Source organism: Gadus chalcogrammus, chromosome 16 (assembly GCF_026213295.1).
Source record: "Gadus chalcogrammus isolate NIFS_2021 chromosome 16, NIFS_Gcha_1.0, whole genome shotgun sequence".
Classification (NCBI taxonomy): domain Eukaryota; kingdom Metazoa; phylum Chordata; class Actinopteri; order Gadiformes; family Gadidae; genus Gadus; species Gadus chalcogrammus.
In genome coordinates, this window is record NC_079427.1 from 14,406,116 (window position 1) to 14,424,651 (window position 18,536).

Below are 18,536 nucleotides of genomic sequence, written 5' to 3' on the forward strand. Positions count from 1 at the left end.
AGAGAGAGAGAGAGAGAGAGAGAGAGAGAGAGAGAGAGAGAGAGAGAGAGAGAGAGAGATTATTTTTTTATCGTTGCGTCATTCTACCTATCTACCTACGTACTCTGGTTGGGGCAGGCTCTGTTCATCCATGTGGACATAGACACCTTTTGGGGGTGTTTCATCATGTTCTTGTCAGGAACCCACCGAGAGAAAAACCACAGCCCCTTAATCCTGACTCACTAACAATGATAATCTGTGTCACTATGGGCAGACATCACCTCGGTCAGGAGGACAAAGTACTGATGACGAAATGGTACTGATGCTGACATGGTACTGATGCCGACATTGTACTGATTCTGACATGGTCCTGATTCTAACATGGAATTGATGTTTGAGATAGTTACTGATGCTGACATGATAATGATGCTGACATGGTACTGATGCTGACCTGTTACTGAAGTTGAGATGGTACTGATGCAGCCATGGTACTGATGCTGACATAGTACCACGGACCCATACCAATGGAATTATTAATCTCTTTCACGTCCTGTTTCTATCTACGGACATATTTTAATGGTACAGAATAATCCCTTTATTGGGGAGTATATTATGTACTGTATTAGGCCAATATAGACAGTGGCAACTTTAACTATAGAGGAAGGCTTAAGTACCTATTAGACAATAGACATTTGTTTTGTTCTCTTTTCTCTTCTCATCGGATAGGTTGTAGTAGGGGGTGAATGACTGATAAGTGCCACCGATCCTAAGAATGGGTCCTCATTTCTCTGTTGTTATTATGATTGATTGATTTTATTTACCAGCTTCTATGAAATGCTTTACCGAAAACCAAAATTCTCTCAAAAAGTTGAATGAATGTGTGTCGAACTTGGATGGTTGCTCCCGATATTCTCACCTTTCTCTAAAGGGACTGAGTCGATATCCGAGCTAAGGCACAAAGGAAATGGATGTTAAACGTCACATGTATCTTTTCTGAACTAAAGACAAAGGATTATAGCACGGTTATAGAGATGCCAGGTGTCCAGCAGGTTCATAGTAAGACCTGCAGTGCTCGGATCCATAACGATGACGTAGGCCTCGATTCGCTGAATCCCAGTACCCTGCCTGGTTATTGTTAAAGCCCCGTTATCAGCCAATCCCCTTCCTTGTTGTTGCCGACCCAGTGCAGTTTGATTGAAAGTCGCTGATAAAAGGGACAAGTAGCCTATCTAGTGTGCCTTTGCAAACCCTCCTTCCTTTGATGGTTTATTTCTCTGTCCTAACTTCAGCGCACCAACATAAGACTCTGTTCACATGACGCAAAATAGTGAGACGTGCGACTTCACAAGGAGGTGTTATGGGACTATTATTATGGGATGAAGCCTGGGAATCAACAAGCAGACAACGTAACATTATCCTTTGTGACAAGGTAATCCCACACCATAGGGAAAATGTAAATTCTGTAATCATATTGTTGTGTTATAATGTACATACAGATGGATATATGCACATGATGTCATTTAATTTTTAAATTTGTGTTAAATGAAGGGAAGAAAATGTCCAATAAGGGGATATTAATGTTTTTTTATCCCAGCAACAAACAATTAATGCCACAAACCAGGGAGGATGATGTGCATGGTTATTGTGCAAATGCGTCCAAGCTCGCGTGTGTATTCGCTTTCCTGTGTGTGTACGTATGTTTACGTGCGGGTGTGTGTGAATGAGAGATAGTGCATGCGTGTGCGCTTTTGCGTGTGCATGTGCGTGTTGGGCTTGCCTGCGTGTGTGCATGTGTTTGAGAGTGTGTGCGTGTGTTTAAGCGTGTGTGTGATGTGGTTTCTGCATGTTAATTCTGTACAAGCCCTTGGGTCACACCCACGCTTTCTCATGTTAACCATGGAAGGCAGCGAGACAGTATTCAACCAGGCATAACCTCGAGCCAAATTGATTTCAAAACTGGCTGCGCCTATTTGAGTTTTCAGCAACTTCTATTCCCGTTGGGATACCAAATTCTCAGGCAGCAGCCATGTTGCTGGTGGGTGTGCTATCTTGAGTCGAGGCACGTCCATTATTCATATATTTTCCTCCCTGGCTCCAGAGATCACTTCTGTGTGTGTCTGTTTGCTTGCTTGCCTGCTTGTTCCAAACTCTCAGCATAGCGACGCACTTGACCCCTGTGTGTGTGTGTGTGTGTGTCTTTGTGTTTGCGTGCGTATGTCTGGCATTGGATGCCAGGAAAGCAGGAAGCAGGCTCCCCCATCCCTGTTCTCTCTGTTCTTGCAGCGTCCAGATGATGGATTGAATGTTGCGGCGTATTATGAGTGACTGATGAGGCAGGCCGACCAAATGCATTCACGACCCCCCCCCCCGAGAGAATCCTGAACGCACACACATAGATGAACATGTATAAAACACACATAATCATACAAATGCATATGCTGATAAAATACAGCTACATATCATAGCTTGAGGAGATATTCCCATCACACACACACACGCACACACACACACACACACATGATAAACAATCCCTTTTTCTCTGTATGCGCAGGCTGCAACACGCACACTGCCAACACTACACACCGATGCACACGCAGACTCAAAGAGAGAAAGACGTTGCTATGAATCTTAATAGTATGGATGGCAAATGCCTCGACGCTGCTCTGAAACCGTTCTGCAGAGGCTACACTATTGGGAGCTGCTGTAACAGGATTGGTATTGAGCCAGGCCCTATAGGCGCCTGCTGCTGCCATGGAAATCACCTCCTCCTCATCCTCCGCCCTCTCTGCCTCAGATGGGAAGAGGACGGGCCCCGTCAGTCTTCCAGCTGTTCAATTCTTCTAAGCTTTTTGATTTGCTGTTCCAGCGACTGGAGGTCTCAGGTGGCAGATTCCCAAGTTCATGAGCCCACCTTCTCCCCCCCACACACATACATTAACACTTGCACACACATGCACACACACACACACACACACACACACACACACATACACACACACACACACACACACAAACACACACACACACACACACACACACACACACACACACACACACACACACACACACACACACACACACACACACACACACACACACACACACACACACACACACACACACACACACAGATCTCTCGGCAACTGCCTCTCATCTGCAGCGGCAGCCCAGTGGACTGATTCACATGCACTTTCTGGGGGATAGCGCCTGTGTGTCTGTGTGGGTTTTGTCTCTGAAAAGCGAGGTTGGAGAAAAAAAGATATATAATATATATATAAAATAAAATGTTCTCCACGCCTCAGAGTCCCGCGGCACAGCCAGTGTGCGCCCACACGACGACGACACCATTTTCACATGTTAGCAAAGATTTGGCCTACAGTTACCCTAGCACTATACTATAGAATACTTATGTAGCCAACAACTTTTTGGTTTCTTTATGGCCTGAAAAGTTTTCCCTGCATGATTGAAGTAAAGCTCTTGGCGTTGAGGGGATGTGGCCCTGTGTCTCGGTATGGAGGTGAAGAGGGGAGGGAAGGGGGGTATATATATGGGTGACGAGAGAGGTGGAGGTCTGTTGGTCAACCTGGTCAAGGAGAAGGAGAACTATAAGGGACCCGCATGTCATGGGAGATCAAGCAGATGAACGGGAATGCTTTGCTTTGATGTATCATAACTGTACTCTGCAAAATATGAAAAAGAAAGAAGAAAAAAAATCGAAATGACGTGTAGATATATTCACAGATGATTTTATTGACTTTTAATTTAGATTTTCGTCTCCATTTTGGGTTCTTAATCCATGTACTTCTGCACTTTTTTGTGTGCTGTGTTCAGCCCACCAGTTTGGTTGGATCTGGGTGATGATTGGTTCCTGGGACTATGAGCTGCCCGGTGATATCAAGAGAAGAAAACTCTGCATGACAATAAGAAAAGACAGATATTACACACTTTATCTTAATTGCAACATGTTATCTCTTATTAAGCAGTGGCTTCTACTATGTTTTGTAAAGCAGTACAAAAGTTTGTTTGTGTTTTTGTTGGTTTGTTGGTTTTTGACAAAAACAATCCATGTAAATATCACAAGTAAAAAATGTATATTTTTACGACTTCTGAGTTATTACTATTTCATTTGCAAATAAAATATTCAATGACAACCTATAAGGTCTGGTGGCATCTTCATTTTCTATTTTCTATTGAATCTTATATTTAGCCAGGAAGATCCCATTCTTAATTAAATGTAAAGACCTAAACAGATAATAATGACATCATTGGAATATGTGTGAAGAAGTATATTTTTGTGTGTATGACAAATACGTGCGTCCATAGCAGGACAACAATCTATTATTAACTTAATCAAACAGGAGATCTACCGTGTACTATGTAAGGCCCTGTAACCATTGAATTCCACGTCAACGGTACATTCTGAGCTCAGCAGGCACTACGCGATCCCGTCATGGGGATATTATGCACCGAACCCCACCTAAAGCGCACCTGGATGGATCAGTTATTCTTATCATTATACCTTTGTAAAGTCCACCGCTTAATTGCTTCCCCTCTTATTAGTATTATTAGCTACACCGGTGATTGCAGACATCACATTCTGTTCACCATTTGTGGATTATTTGTCAACTACAAAATGCATTTCCAGCAGAAAAGCGTTGAGTGCTATAGTGCAAAGTGAGGCAAAAAATATTTTTTAATAAAGCCACATAGATTAAGACATAGAGAAACGTTAAATGGCTTAAATCAAGTGAAGGGATTTGAACAAAAGTTAAAAAGTCTAAATGGAGTAAACAATGTAAACATGCACACCATTTAAGAAAATGTAAATGGTTGGACACAAATAAAGTGACAGCTGAATGAAAAGCGTACAGCATTTCTTAAAATACAGAAATGTAAAATGAATTGAACTGAAGTATCTGAAACGTCAATTGTATTGCCCTGCACTGCTGGTGTGTGTGTGTGTGTGTGTGTGTGTGTGTGTGTGTGTGTGTGTGTGTGTGTGTGTGTGTGTGTGTGTGTGTGTGTGTGTGTGTGTGTGTGTGTGTGTGTGTGTGTGTGTGTGTGTGTGTGTGTGTGTGTGTGTGTGTGTGTGTGTGTGTCTTTAAGAGAATAGCGAGCCGGAGCGTGATTAAAGATGAACTGAACTGAAATAATCAACATCGATAACGGCCGGGTTAGTTATGAGCATTATAAAAAAATGACACTAAAAAAATATATATAAAAAATCAATATCCTAGCTTTTTTTGGCAACAAAAGAAAATGCGTCTACAAAAGAACAAAATAAAATGCGTCTTTTAGTATTAGAGCGCCGATGACGTCACTGGCATGGTATAGGACTAGGTCGTTGCTGCAGACACGCGAACGTCTTCTACACTCCACGGCGGAAAATAGTGATTTTAATATGGCTGGTTACGCGTTTGAGCCTGTGAGGGACATGCCTGTAGTGTCCGACTGCCACCCGGTGGAGAGGGATCAATTTCAGGCTCCAGCTCCAACCTTCGGATTGTGTGGGTGTGACTGTTGTGCGTGTGGGCAGAGCCGGTTCAGACCTCCATGGGGCCCTAGGCAAAATTCTGCAAGGGGCCCTCCTAACTGAACCCCCAAAATTTTCAACCGTCGCACCTGACACCCAGTGCTTCCACTCATCCATTTTATTTAGCAGATCCATATTGTCCGTTTTCTGTTGAAGTGGTTGCTAGGCAAACAAATTGAGTCGTGAGAAGACTTCAGCTTAACAAAACGACATGTTTTCGATTTACAATGAACGTGTCTTTATAAAATAAAAGGAGAGTAAAATGCCATAATAAACAACGTACTAACCTCGAAACATCAAACCAATACTTCAAGCAACAGTTTGATATTTCACGGTATGATCTCATTCTATTAATAAGTGTTTATTATTTAGCACCATTGTCATAATATTTCACGAGTTTTATTTATTCACCAAGAATAAATCGTATCTGCGTCTATATTTGCCTGTGGGCTATCCAAGCAAACAAACTTCAATCTTAGTCAATATGTATCCATTACTTTCCATTTTGTTAAGTGCAGTTGTAACTATACAAGGCTACAACTAAAATTATAGAAGCTAGCAAGACGCACACAGAGATCGGGGATCCCCAAGGGCTCACCACCCTGTAGGTCTAACACGGACTGTCCCTCCCTCTCTCCCACCAGGAGAGGAGAGTTAAAGGCTTTACCTGACTGCTGCTCCCGCAGTTCATTTTCAAGTTCCTTCCTCTTCCTTTTTTCATTCCCCGAGGGATAGCTCCGCTTCAACTTTCTACACTGATGATGCAATGATGCGCATGGGTAGCTATCTGACGTCCGCGACGGACAGTTACGTTGTCAGGTTTTTTTTTTTTTTTTTTCACGGGGCCTTTATTATAAATAATAAATGTGCGGGGCCCTACGCAACGTGCGTAGTGTGCGTATTGAAAGAACCGGTACTGCGTGTGGGTGCTGCCGGAGCATGGACACTGCCATTGAATCGGTCTGCTGCCGAGAAGTCCCGGTCAACCTTGACCATCTAATGGTGGGTTTAGGTTGCATAACCATGCATAGGGCATGTCGGATGCTATGCTGCGAGAGAGAGGTTTTGGAAGTGGCCATGCTCTCTCTAAGGGACGTCCGTGCTGAGACACTGGCGAAAACGATCTTTCACCCTCCGTTTTCCTTTGATGCATTTCAGGAATATCTCCGTAAAGACGGACTCATTGCGGAAACGCAACGAGCTGTCAAACGCTACCTACATATTCAAGGCGCTGGTTCTCCACAAAAAAAAGTGGAGCGCATCAAGCCTGCGCGCATCCAGCCTGCGCGCTGTATAAAAACATTCAAGTAGAGGAGGAGATAGTAGTTGTTTCCTTTAGATTAAGTAGAAAAACTTTTTAACGTACAGTTCGTAATTAAAATGACCAAGGGGCTTTCGGCTATTTAAAACTACAAAAATAACACAAAAAAAACCATGTAGTGTAGCCTAACTTTCAACGCAACTCTAACTTCGCTTCAGGCGTAAACACGAATCCTAACACGATACCGCATAGGTCCAGTTTTATTTGAAACCACCCTGGGACTAAGGATCTATTAAAGAACATGTTTTATTATCTACCTAATGACATGGTTAATAAAAACATGGTTTCACAAAACAATCGGCTCCGGGTGGACGGGACCTGAAAGACATGTGAGATGAACTTAGGGAGATACACCTGCGGATGAGCAGAGATGCAAGGCGGATTCACGAGTGTCACGTTTACTTTAGGTGGGTGTTGACGGATATTGCACAGATGGATGTTGCACAGATACATCTTACTATGGGGAGCGTGTCTATGTTCCCCGGGTCCTATGTTCCCCTCTTTGTATGAGACTGGGGAAAATAGGACCCTTTTTAAAAAAAAGGGTCCTATGTTCCCTGTTTTTCCCAAAAAGGGTCCTATGTTCCCCGATATGTAGCCTATGTGACCGGGGAACATAGGACCCTTTTTTTAAAAAAAAGGGTTCTATGTTCCCCGGTCTGTTACTTTTTCCACCATTACTGCCAAATTCTGGCCGAGATAACTACCATTGCATGTCGGAGAACCTGACGCAGTCTATTCATACGCCGGTAAACAAACCCCGAGAAGCCCAATCCCTACGAGAGCTCCCCGCGCTACGGCCATCCGGAGGTGCACAGAGCTTTTGGCCGTGATATTATTATACAATTATATTATATTATATAGGCCTACTATTATAATATAATAGTAGGCCTATATAATATAATATATTTTTTTCTGGGAAAAGGGTCCGATGTTCCCCGCTTTTCCCAAAAAGGGTCCTATGCTCCCCGGTATCTTATGTATGGCTACAGGGGAACATAGGACCCTTTTTGGGAAAAACGGGGAACATAGGTCCCGGGGAACATAGGGATGACCCCTTACCTACTTCTTCGAGTTTAACTCCTTCTGCATCAGCAATCGGCTAGTCGGAGAACATCAGGGTGAGTAGAAAGGGACATTTGTTGAACTTCTGTTTAAAGATCCGCCGTGGTTTAAATAGAAGCTTGGAAACATAGATCTGTGATATCGTCGGAGTAATAGTTTATACACTTGATGGTCGGAGTGCTCTTGTGGAGATTGACATGACAGGGCTATTGGAGGGTTAGTCAGTTTTAAGGCGGTCAGCCTCAGAGCCTGACTCATTATCTGTTATGGGTGCTATAGAGCCACAGAGTAGGAGTAGGTTACCATGCCAGTGACTAGCTGATTGTTGAATTCCAACATGGCGGCGCCCTGTAACACTTTCACTGTACAATTTAATCCCTTTTAAAAAGTTCAGCCATTTTTTGTTATTTTACTAATCAGAAGGCAGACAATACATCTGTTATATCATCTAAACAACAAATTTCAGTTCAGTTCATCTTTAAAAGTAGCCCAATAGAGCGGAAAAAACTGCCCAATCTGGCAACACTGCTGAACGTCCTCACCCTCCAGCGTCAATGTAAATCAATGAGACCAACTGAAGCTGGTATATGCATCTAAAACTGTGATTCTGAAGAAAGTTTAAATGATATCGAAATTCCGTTTGTATTTTACTGAAGATACAAGTGTTTAGATTTGTTAAATGGTTTGAACGAAGATAAACGGTTCAGAATTTATTTAGTTACGTGACGTCTTAAAAAGTTGAAGTAGCCTACCAGAGGACGGCTCTGCCGCCCTCCCATTGACTCCCATGTTAAAAAAAAGATAGTACTTTAAAAGTAGAATATCTTAAAAAGTATGTAATATTTAAAAAATCTGAAAGAAAGAAAGAAAGAAAGAAAGAAAGAATAAAACTTATGAAGAACAATAGTTGAGCGCTGCATGCAGCACTCACCTAATGACAGAAGAAGAGGTTTCTTGGCCTCACTCCAAAACGAGCTGCCCATGCTTGCTCTCTCTCTCTCTCTCTCTCTCTCTCTCTCTCTCTCTCTCTCTCTCTCTCTCTCTCTCTCTGACTTTCAAAATGACACCACCCAAGGCTGAAGAGGTCAGCGATATCTATTGACTTGTCAGCCGTTTATTGAGCGACATTCATCTCTTTCCTTTGAGAAGTTCTCCTTACGTTGTCACGCCATTGAGCACACAAGATGGAGTGTGTATGTCAACCGCCGGGTAAGAAGAGGGGATGTGGCTTCATCCCTGTATAAGTAGAGGTCACAGAATCCTTGGTTCAGTGTGGGAGATATCACTATTCATTATTCAGTCATTTAGCAGATGTTCTTCTTTAAAGTAACAACCAGTGAATTCAGATACACGCTATAAAGGAACTTAGCAGCCACTACGCTATCCTGGCCGTGAGGATATTATGCACAGAATTGCCCGTAAAGAGCACGGGGACGACCCTTGGTCTCTGAACCATAGTACATGAGCACTCTGTCATCTGCCATCATTGACATGAGTAGCCCGTTCCAGCCCTGGTCTCCGTCTTCCAGGGCCCCCACATCCATATTAAGGCTTAACAAGGCCAGAGATATAGGGTTTCTCTGCACTGCCTGCACCACCACTCTGTGGACATTGTTCTACATGATCAGCCAAGCGTAATACCGCTGTCATGCCCGTCCTACTGACATGGCATTGCACTCACACACACACACACACACACACACACACACACACACACACACACACACACACACACACACACACACACACACACACACACACACACACACACACACACACACACACACACACACACACACACACACACACACACAAACGCACAGTGCATACATTATTGAAAAAGACTCACTTTTTCATTGAATGTCGAATCATACAATGGACGATTTCAATTCCTTGAAAACCTAAATGATGGGTTGGATAAAGTATATTCATGTGAACGCAGTGGTGGAGGGAAATATTTAGAAGAGAAAAAAGAACATTGAAAGAGGATAACTTGCCCGTAATGAAAAGGGGAGACACATTTCAACTTGTAAAGAGGATAGATATTTGTTCACGGAATGTAATGATCTTAATTAATAATATATTAAACTCTCTCTTTGTTTAGCTTCATAATCTAGTAAATATTTTTTACTTTCCTGTATTCATAACTTATATAATTGCCCCCCCTGGTGTCAACCAGGAAGCATTTTTCTCTCTTGGCTGCATGTAAGCAAGGTTGGGGAAGGAATTATTTTTGAATAAATAATAAATATGAACTACAACGCATCCTGAATTCCTATAGATTAACTTCATATTTTATCCATTACATGTCTGTCGGAACACATCATTATCAGTATTAAGAACTTATTTCTTTAATGTAAAATGATATAAATCTGAACTGCTCATTTTTAATCTGCTATCAGTGAATTCTGCTAAAGAAAGTGACTTTGCATCTCTCATCAAAATCACAAACATTTGAAATTGTGCATAAACTCAAACCCACATCAAATCCACTTCATGGTGGTGTCAAGCTTCACCAAGAAATCCTTGCTTGACGTCTCCTGGTGTCTTGCTGAATCTCCCTGAATAATGGAGATTGTACTCTGACCCACATTGTAAGTATTTCACTGTCTGCCAACTACATTAATTACAACGCTGCCATTATGCCTCACAGCTAGCGGAGAGGTTAATTGCATGCTATTTTTACATCCCTCTGGCGCTATGATTCCCTTTGCAAACTTGATCTTTGCAAATACAGGAACTATGAAGAAATTATTCATCAGCCGATTTGCTAACCCATTCTGCTAGCCATGACTTTTCCCCTTTGTGAGCCAATATAAATACATAGCGGGAGGCCTACATTTTAGTTTATTTTCTTATCTGTACTGAAGTAACTGGTTACAGTTCTGTAAGATGTTGATCAGACAGATTCATAGGCCTCAAAAATATGTTTTGATGCCTATTCTTTATTTCTGTGTAAATAATTTCCATACTAGAATAAACAAACTATAAATAGCAATCAAAAATATGTAATTGTGAAGCAATTAGTCAATCTAATTTAAAGAATGATATGGATAATGAAATCTTCTGAGGCAAGGTCATAAAGAGAGCACCTATTAACAAGAAGTAGCTCCATTAGGCTAACACAATTATATTAATATCAAGACATATCAATTAATATTCACTTCATTGTTTTGAATGATCTGAAAGAATAGGCAACTCTCTATATTTCAGAAACCTAAAGGTTAAGTCTTCATTTTTTGGTGCATTAATGCTGCTTTGATCTGTAAATGGCAATAATTATCTCTGTTCCACTTGTGTTGATTCAGATCATTGTTTATATTTTGGCGCTCAAGCCAACTAGACTATATATTAATGTGGGTGTGAGCCTTTTATGGAACTATAGGGCACAGGACAATGGGAGCATTGCTGAGTCAATATTTATATGAAACAAAATCTGAAGGTGTGCAATTGTCAATATTAGAAATAACTTATGTTTTCATATCTAGAGCAGACTATCTGATTTTTTTTGGAGCAGCATGCTATGTTCCAGTTAAACATGTTGTGTTGTTATGTTTAGAAACTGTCATATAAATATATAAATATATTTATTGTGGTATACTATAATGTTTACTCCTGATTCAGTCACATTGGACGTCAAGCTATGTCTGTCTTTTCATTTGCAAGTATGCTATAGTTTGTAATGATTTGTGAGTGTCTGTTTGGAATCATATTTCCTTTGCTCCATCCCCTGTTCATGATCACAGCGCTCTACTCGTGTATTGGATTCGTTTCCCGCCTAGTTTTTGCCGCATCGTCCATCTGCTGTTTGTGTTGAGCATTTGTATTGTTATGAGAGGTATATCCACGATACATTCACAGATCACAGAAATCTTGAAGTGTTATCTGGCTTACGGTCCAACTACATCCGGATTGGGACATTTCTCAAGTTTGACCTTCACTTGGTTCTTACTTTTAAATTGATCGACGCAAAGAATGCGCACAAGAGCGACACCATCGGCCGGTCCCTGCTGCTACCATTGGGAGCCTTCACTATCACTGTCGTTGCGTCGCACACTATCGGTGCAGAACGGTGCCACGGCGGATCTCTGTGTTTCCAAGGCATGACTCACATTTAAGCATAGCAATAGAATGGCCTTTGGTCATCTCGGAGTCGTCCCACAACTGAAGCTGGAAGAGGCGACAGAGGACGGCTTGTTCAGGAACATCTCCACGCTGCACCCTTCCCAGCATGCACCCAACCAACGCGGGAAGACCGTGTCCCCTTACAACACCCGAAAACAACAAAAGTAAGGACAAAAAAAAGCTGCCCAATCTATGAATGACTAAGCATCAAACGCGGTGAACGAATGTGATGACTTGATTGTTCAAAAGTTCCGTGTCAGTTGGGTTGTTTTTTTGAGCGTACCTCCGTTGCCCCTGAATGCACACAAGGATTCCCCTATCAGATGGAATATTGTTCCACTAGATTGCTGCACACAGCTTAGGCTACTCTCTTTCTTCTCTTTTGTTATTTTGTTTCCCCCTCCCTACCCCGCTAATTTCAAATGCTTTGTGAAAACCGGCGCTTGAATTTACAGTTAAGTTACTGCATGATTAAAAAAGATAGATTTTAATTGATTTAAATGACAATGCAAAAGTACAATGCAGTTTTAATTCTCCACATGTTCTTTGACATGTCAACCTAATGCTGCCTATTTGGGCTACGGTGCATCTGGAGAACAATAAAACAAAGTATAGTAGGAATTGTACGCACGCATGTCTACCTGGCTACAATTGGTTCCCTGTTACTAACTGCCTCACAAGAATATCTGAGGGATATTTGATGAAGGAGGTGAGTGAAAGCATTTCCTTTCAGTCCCTTCATTGTCAGTTCAGATTCATATTATACAACCATAAGCAATGAGGTCCATTGAAATGTGACACAGTTTTGCTTCATTCTGGCTGATACTAATTCCATTAACAAACTCTGACATACAATGGGTACTTTATGGCACAAAGCAATTACACCCAGTCTGCATGGCTCCAGTGGATGGCAGAGGTCACCCCAATGGCGCTCACAGCCTTGCTGGCATTCGATCTGCCTCTTGGTGCATTCACATCCACCCTGCTGGAGCAGAGGAAGGCAGCGGAGCATGTTTGGTTTATTGGCAGATAGCAGGTAATCCATGGGTAAAATAAATGATGCATTAAATAACAACATGCCTCATTTTTTATTCAATCCTTTAAAACAATGCTACAATTTCAAATGTGTACAATACATTACCTTGAGAGTTCTTGACATTTTGATAAGTCTGACTGGCTTGTTCCCTTCATGTCCACCAATGAATAAGCCAATATAACTGAATGGCGTATTGTATTTCGGAGTATTTAAATTTGATGTGAAGTCGGTGATGATTAGCTTTCCCCTTGAATGGTAAGAAGATGCCTCGATATCAAGCAGTGCTGCATTAAAACAACAGCACACCGTTTACAGAAAGCTATGAGAACTGTCAAAAAGGACAATTGAAACAGGGCTTTGTCTACGATTAAACCCGGTGGTTAGCCGCCGCTTTGGTGCTGTGATTAGGCATCTTTCCCTCCCCTCTCCTTAAGCCCTTATCAGACCCTTAATGTGATGCCTCTGTCCTGAGATTCTCTGGGTAATAGCAACGCCATCTTTGGCCATGCCAGATTGCACAGCTCACTGATAGTGTTACAATGCTAAGAGGCATCTGTCTAATGATGTGGCTTCTAACAGAAGCTTCTGGGCATAGACATTTCACCACAGACATTTCGCTTAATGTGCGAACGATGGCAAGAAGCCCAGGATTTAATCTTTCTCCCATCCAGAAAACAACACAAACAACTTTAAGGCAACTTTGAGGCTCACAAAGTGCCTCAGGACTGGACAACGGCCTTAGACCTTTTCCTTGAATGTTGCTGTGGAAATATTTGATTCACACAGCCTAATCCACTTAAAACTGTTAAGGGAAGTGTCTTTTTTATATGATTTTAGATTCTTTGACCTTGCAATTCATATTTTTACTGGAATTTCAATAGGGAAAGCTCAGTTCAAATGAACAGATATCTCTGCAATAGAAGCAGACAGAAAATGGTCTTGCTGAAGGCAGGCTTGGCTCCTCTTCCTGATCATCCAGGCTTCCTATGGTGACTAGACCGCATGTGCCCTGGAGCCTGGAGGATTTGGGTATTTTAGGTTTGAAGTCATTATCCTGCCAGTCCTTCTGGAAGTCGGATTTGTAAAAAAATCTTAACTTGTCCTCAATTCACATTTGGCCTATATATATCAGCTATTGTGCTGAATTAGACTTACACTTCTTTATCTCTGTGTACAGCTTTATAATGTGAGATTTCTTTGCATAAATTACGATTTTGATTCGTTATTTGATCATGTTTTCTATGAATTGTTTATTAAGTCATCAGTAACCAGAGCCCGAATTAAGGATAAATTGTTATCTTTGTCTGATGAGAATCAAGGAAAAACACAATAATTAATGATAAAATGTATTGCCAAAGACATTTAAGTATGTCACTTGATATATCTACAAAACAATTAGTCAATGATCAATATTATAATTGTGTTAACTGCTGAATCAACAAATTGTTTTCACACTAGTAAACTCCACCCCATGCAGCTGTGAGCTTGACAAACTGAAAACTCACTGCTACTTTTTAAGTGACCTTGATGAAGCCAGGATCAGTCTGTTACTACCTTTTCTGCTAGGCCTCGTGCGCATTAAAATGCGTAGACAGTTTGTGAGTGACCTTGTTCTTGGCGACCATGCAAAAGCATAAAACCTCAGCCAGTTGGTTTTTACTGAGAGCTGATTAGAATGCACTGAGAGTATCACTATAAAGGAATTCATCCGGACAAGCCCCTGGCACTACCCGGGGGCTGGCGTCCTTCCAAGTGGATAAAATGGTTACATTCGTTATTCAAGCCACTCAATTGGAATACGGCCAATAAGTAGTCAACACGGTCGAGGGTGATGCAATACGCATTTAGGATGTGGTGGATTGGAGCGGGAGGAGAATGGAATACAACTTTTGTACTTCAAAACTAGTGACAAGGTTGTAACAATGGATAACGGTTGAAAGAAGCCCCTGTATTCATTAAGTTCTGGATTCATTTTTTGAAGAGGCCCTGGGTATGCGTGTGTCATGCTGTTGATGGCAACAGTAGGCGTCACATTCTCCCGGTGAATGGTGGCTGCATTGATCATCTTCTTTTCATCATATAGCCCCCCACCCTCCTACAGTGTAGCCTAAAGGCAACGATAGAAAATCCTTTTTCTTTTGCAGTTGCTGACTACGTCTGAATAAAGGTCTACATCTCAAACATGGACACGACTCCATTGTAAAAGATTACAAGGTTGATATTAATGAATTAATGATCATCAATTATATGTAATATGTGCTCGGCTTCCACAACACACAAATCCATTAAGCTTCATTATGGATAGGAGAACATTGGATTGTTCGGATTCCAAACCTCATTGAGTGTCTCCCCTGACTTCAAACTTCATATGGCTGCAGATTGCATGTTTCACTGCTGCAAAGTTACAGACAATGTTTATCTCATATTGAGCGTACCATATAGAATATATTGAATTTACAGAAATTGAGCACTATTTCTGTGACATAATTGCTGAAAGGAAAAAGATTCCAACTGCATTAAAGGGCTGCGGCTCTGGGGTCTAAATTAATTTGTAATCCGCTCTTGTCCTCTGTTTGCACATTGATTATTAATGCAGGTTTCTGTTCAGTATACGTCATCATTGTACAGTACAAAGATCATCAAATTATCCTTCTGCAGAGATACCATTCCATTCAGCGGCTCTGGGTGTAGGGTTTCACGTGCCAGGGGAATTGAATAAATATGACTTTGCTATAAGCATTAAGTCTCCTGCCGGTGCCTCATGCACAGATAAATACTTTTTGTAATGGATACAATGGTATACATACAATGGTATATAATGGATACAAACAGCGACAACAACGGTGTAATCGGTCTGATGTACCGGAAACCTTGATTTGTTCTAGGCTATGTGTTCTCACAACTCGATGTATTACAATAGATGCAGATTTATATCATAGTAATAAACAGCTGTGATGCAAACATTTCTGTCTGTACTGACTCCTTCACCTGCCCAACATAAAGCTCCACCAATGAGTCCTACAGATCGCATGTTTGTTAAGGTACTTCACCAGGGTAATTGTGTGCACAAAATCCAAACAGCAACTTTAGTCCAAGGCAAATTGACTGAACGTCCAGCATTTGATTAGACGGGACATTCTTCTCTGCACTCATTGCCAAGGCCAATATCATTGAGCCCTTTATTTGACCACCAGCCCAGAGTTGTTTAGCCACAATACAGTTACGTCGTATGTCATGGAAATAACTAATAAGAGGAGGAGAATTGCAAAAACGGAGAAAGAGAGAGAGAACGGGACAGAGCGAGTGTGTTCATATACACGACTCATACATATGTGCACGTAATCATCTGCAGCTCTGCATCTGCACCCCCCCACACATAAAACAGTCAGACACCATTACAACCTTCAAGTCACAACTCAAAACTCACCTGTTCAAACTCGCACACAACGTCTAACTGATCACTGTTTTGATTGTTTTTTTTGTTTTGTTTTGTCTTGTTTTTGTTTTATTTATTTCTTATTGCTTATGTTTATTTATTTATTTATTTTTTCCACAATGTCTTGTTTTTTAAAAAATGTATGATGACTATGTGCTCTGTAAGGTGACCTTGGGTGTTTTGAAAGGCGCCTCTAAATTAAATGTATTATTATTATTATTATTATCTCTCTGTGTACATGTGGTCATCCTGGCATGACGTCAGATCCCTAAAGTCATGCATTCATTCATACAGCAATTTGGTTCTTTTTTGAAGGCCCATTCATTCTGACCCAAAGCCCGAGCACCAAAGGTGTAAACCTCTAACCAATCCAGGAGAGGATCCATCTCCTCCAGGGGCCATGCTGTGGCAGCCAGATACTAAACTTCCTCGCCTGCTTCTGCTCCTCCAAAGGCGTCACCATGGAGCAGGGCTCACCCCAGGGCCCCAGCTAATGAGCCGGCACTGGGAAATTGATTTAGCTGCGCCCCTCGCTATCACCATCTCAGCATCGAGATGAAAACTGGGCTGGTCCCCTGGGGTCACTGCTCAGTAGGGCCGCTCAAAGTCATTTCCTTTTTCCCTCTGACTGCAGATCCAGATTAATTGCACACAAATTACTGGGAAAAATAGGGTGTCCTATTTTTTTCATATGAGCTCTCTTCACTGCACAAACAGTCGTTGCCCGGATTTGTGTTAATAGAGGATTTGTTTTTTTCCAAGGTGAGCGTAATCATCGGATCTCCCTCATCAAATAACAAATCAGTGCAGCGTGCAAATATAATTTCCCTGAGGTGATAAAGGGTTCTTGTGTGGTAAAAGCCCTTTGTAAATCTCAATTAAAGTTTTCTTTTTGTTCTTGTAATTAGGGATTTTACTTTCATGTTAAAATTCTGTCCTGTTTGTCTCTGACTATCTCCATCAAAGAAGTAAAAGGGAAAAAAAGTCCTGCAAATAACTGTCTTTAACTACAGCTGACCTATATGTATGGAATTGTGTTGCTTACATGATGCATTAAGTACAGTGATAAAATCTGAGAGTTTAATAACCTTTTCAATGGCCACATATGACTTATAGCATACAGTATGCATTGTGAAGATTGTCCAGAGGGTGGCAGAATAACATTGTTATTCACACTAGAGAGGCTCAAGAATATCAGACGATTCTTTCTCATAACGAATATATGTAGGGCTCACTGCGCATGTTTTATCTTTGATGTTTTCTTGAGCGTGATACTTATGTTTTCCTGCACTGCACAGACTTGCAGAAACAGAAATGTTTTTTTTTTCGTTTTTAACTATATATATTTTTGTGGTATAGCGTTTACTACATGTCTGTGAATCTAGAGCCCTGTCATCTGATAAATAACGCATCACAATCATCAATCACACACACACACACACACGCACACCTCACACACACAGACACACACACACACACACACACACACACCTACACACGTGTTCACACACACACACACACACACACACACACACACACACACACACACACACACACACACACACACACACACACACACACACACACACACACACACACACACACACACACACACGCAAACGCACAACGACACACACACACACACAAAACCAGGATATAGCTTTCATGGAGCACTCTTAACAGTTACTGTGTTACTCCCAATGGGAGGAATAACCTTGACAACTTAAACGTTGTCATGTTTCAGCCATCAAGGTGGGTCGACATGGCAGGCGCCAATGTGATTTATTTAGTTCAATCTTTTATGCAATCAAGGACATTATGTGAAGGACGCCTATTTAGGGAATGTGGATCATTTTTCAATGAATGTCTTCATGAGATCATATTAAACCAGCTTACAAAACCCAGGAAACAATGTAGGGGAGCTATAAATGCATACTGCTACTGCATGTATACTATAACTATAATAGTGCTATACTACTACCACTACTACTATTATTACTACATAGGGAAAACATACATATAATTTATATTCCTCATGCAA

General features: G+C 41.4%; 1 protein-coding gene across 1 annotated transcript in view; it reads left to right on the forward strand.

Annotated features, from left to right (window-relative positions):
- Positions 1-11,965: 11,965 nt before the first annotated feature.
- gramd1bb (GRAM domain containing 1Bb) overlaps positions 11,966-18,536 on the forward strand; it is a 106,170-nt gene continuing 99,599 nt past the window's right edge. The window contains exon 1 of the mRNA XM_056610388.1: positions 11,966-12,187. Coding sequence (XP_056466363.1) covers positions 12,030-12,187 — 158 coding nt within the window. The 5' untranslated portion in view covers positions 11,966-12,029. The remainder of the gene's footprint in view (positions 12,188-18,536) is intronic.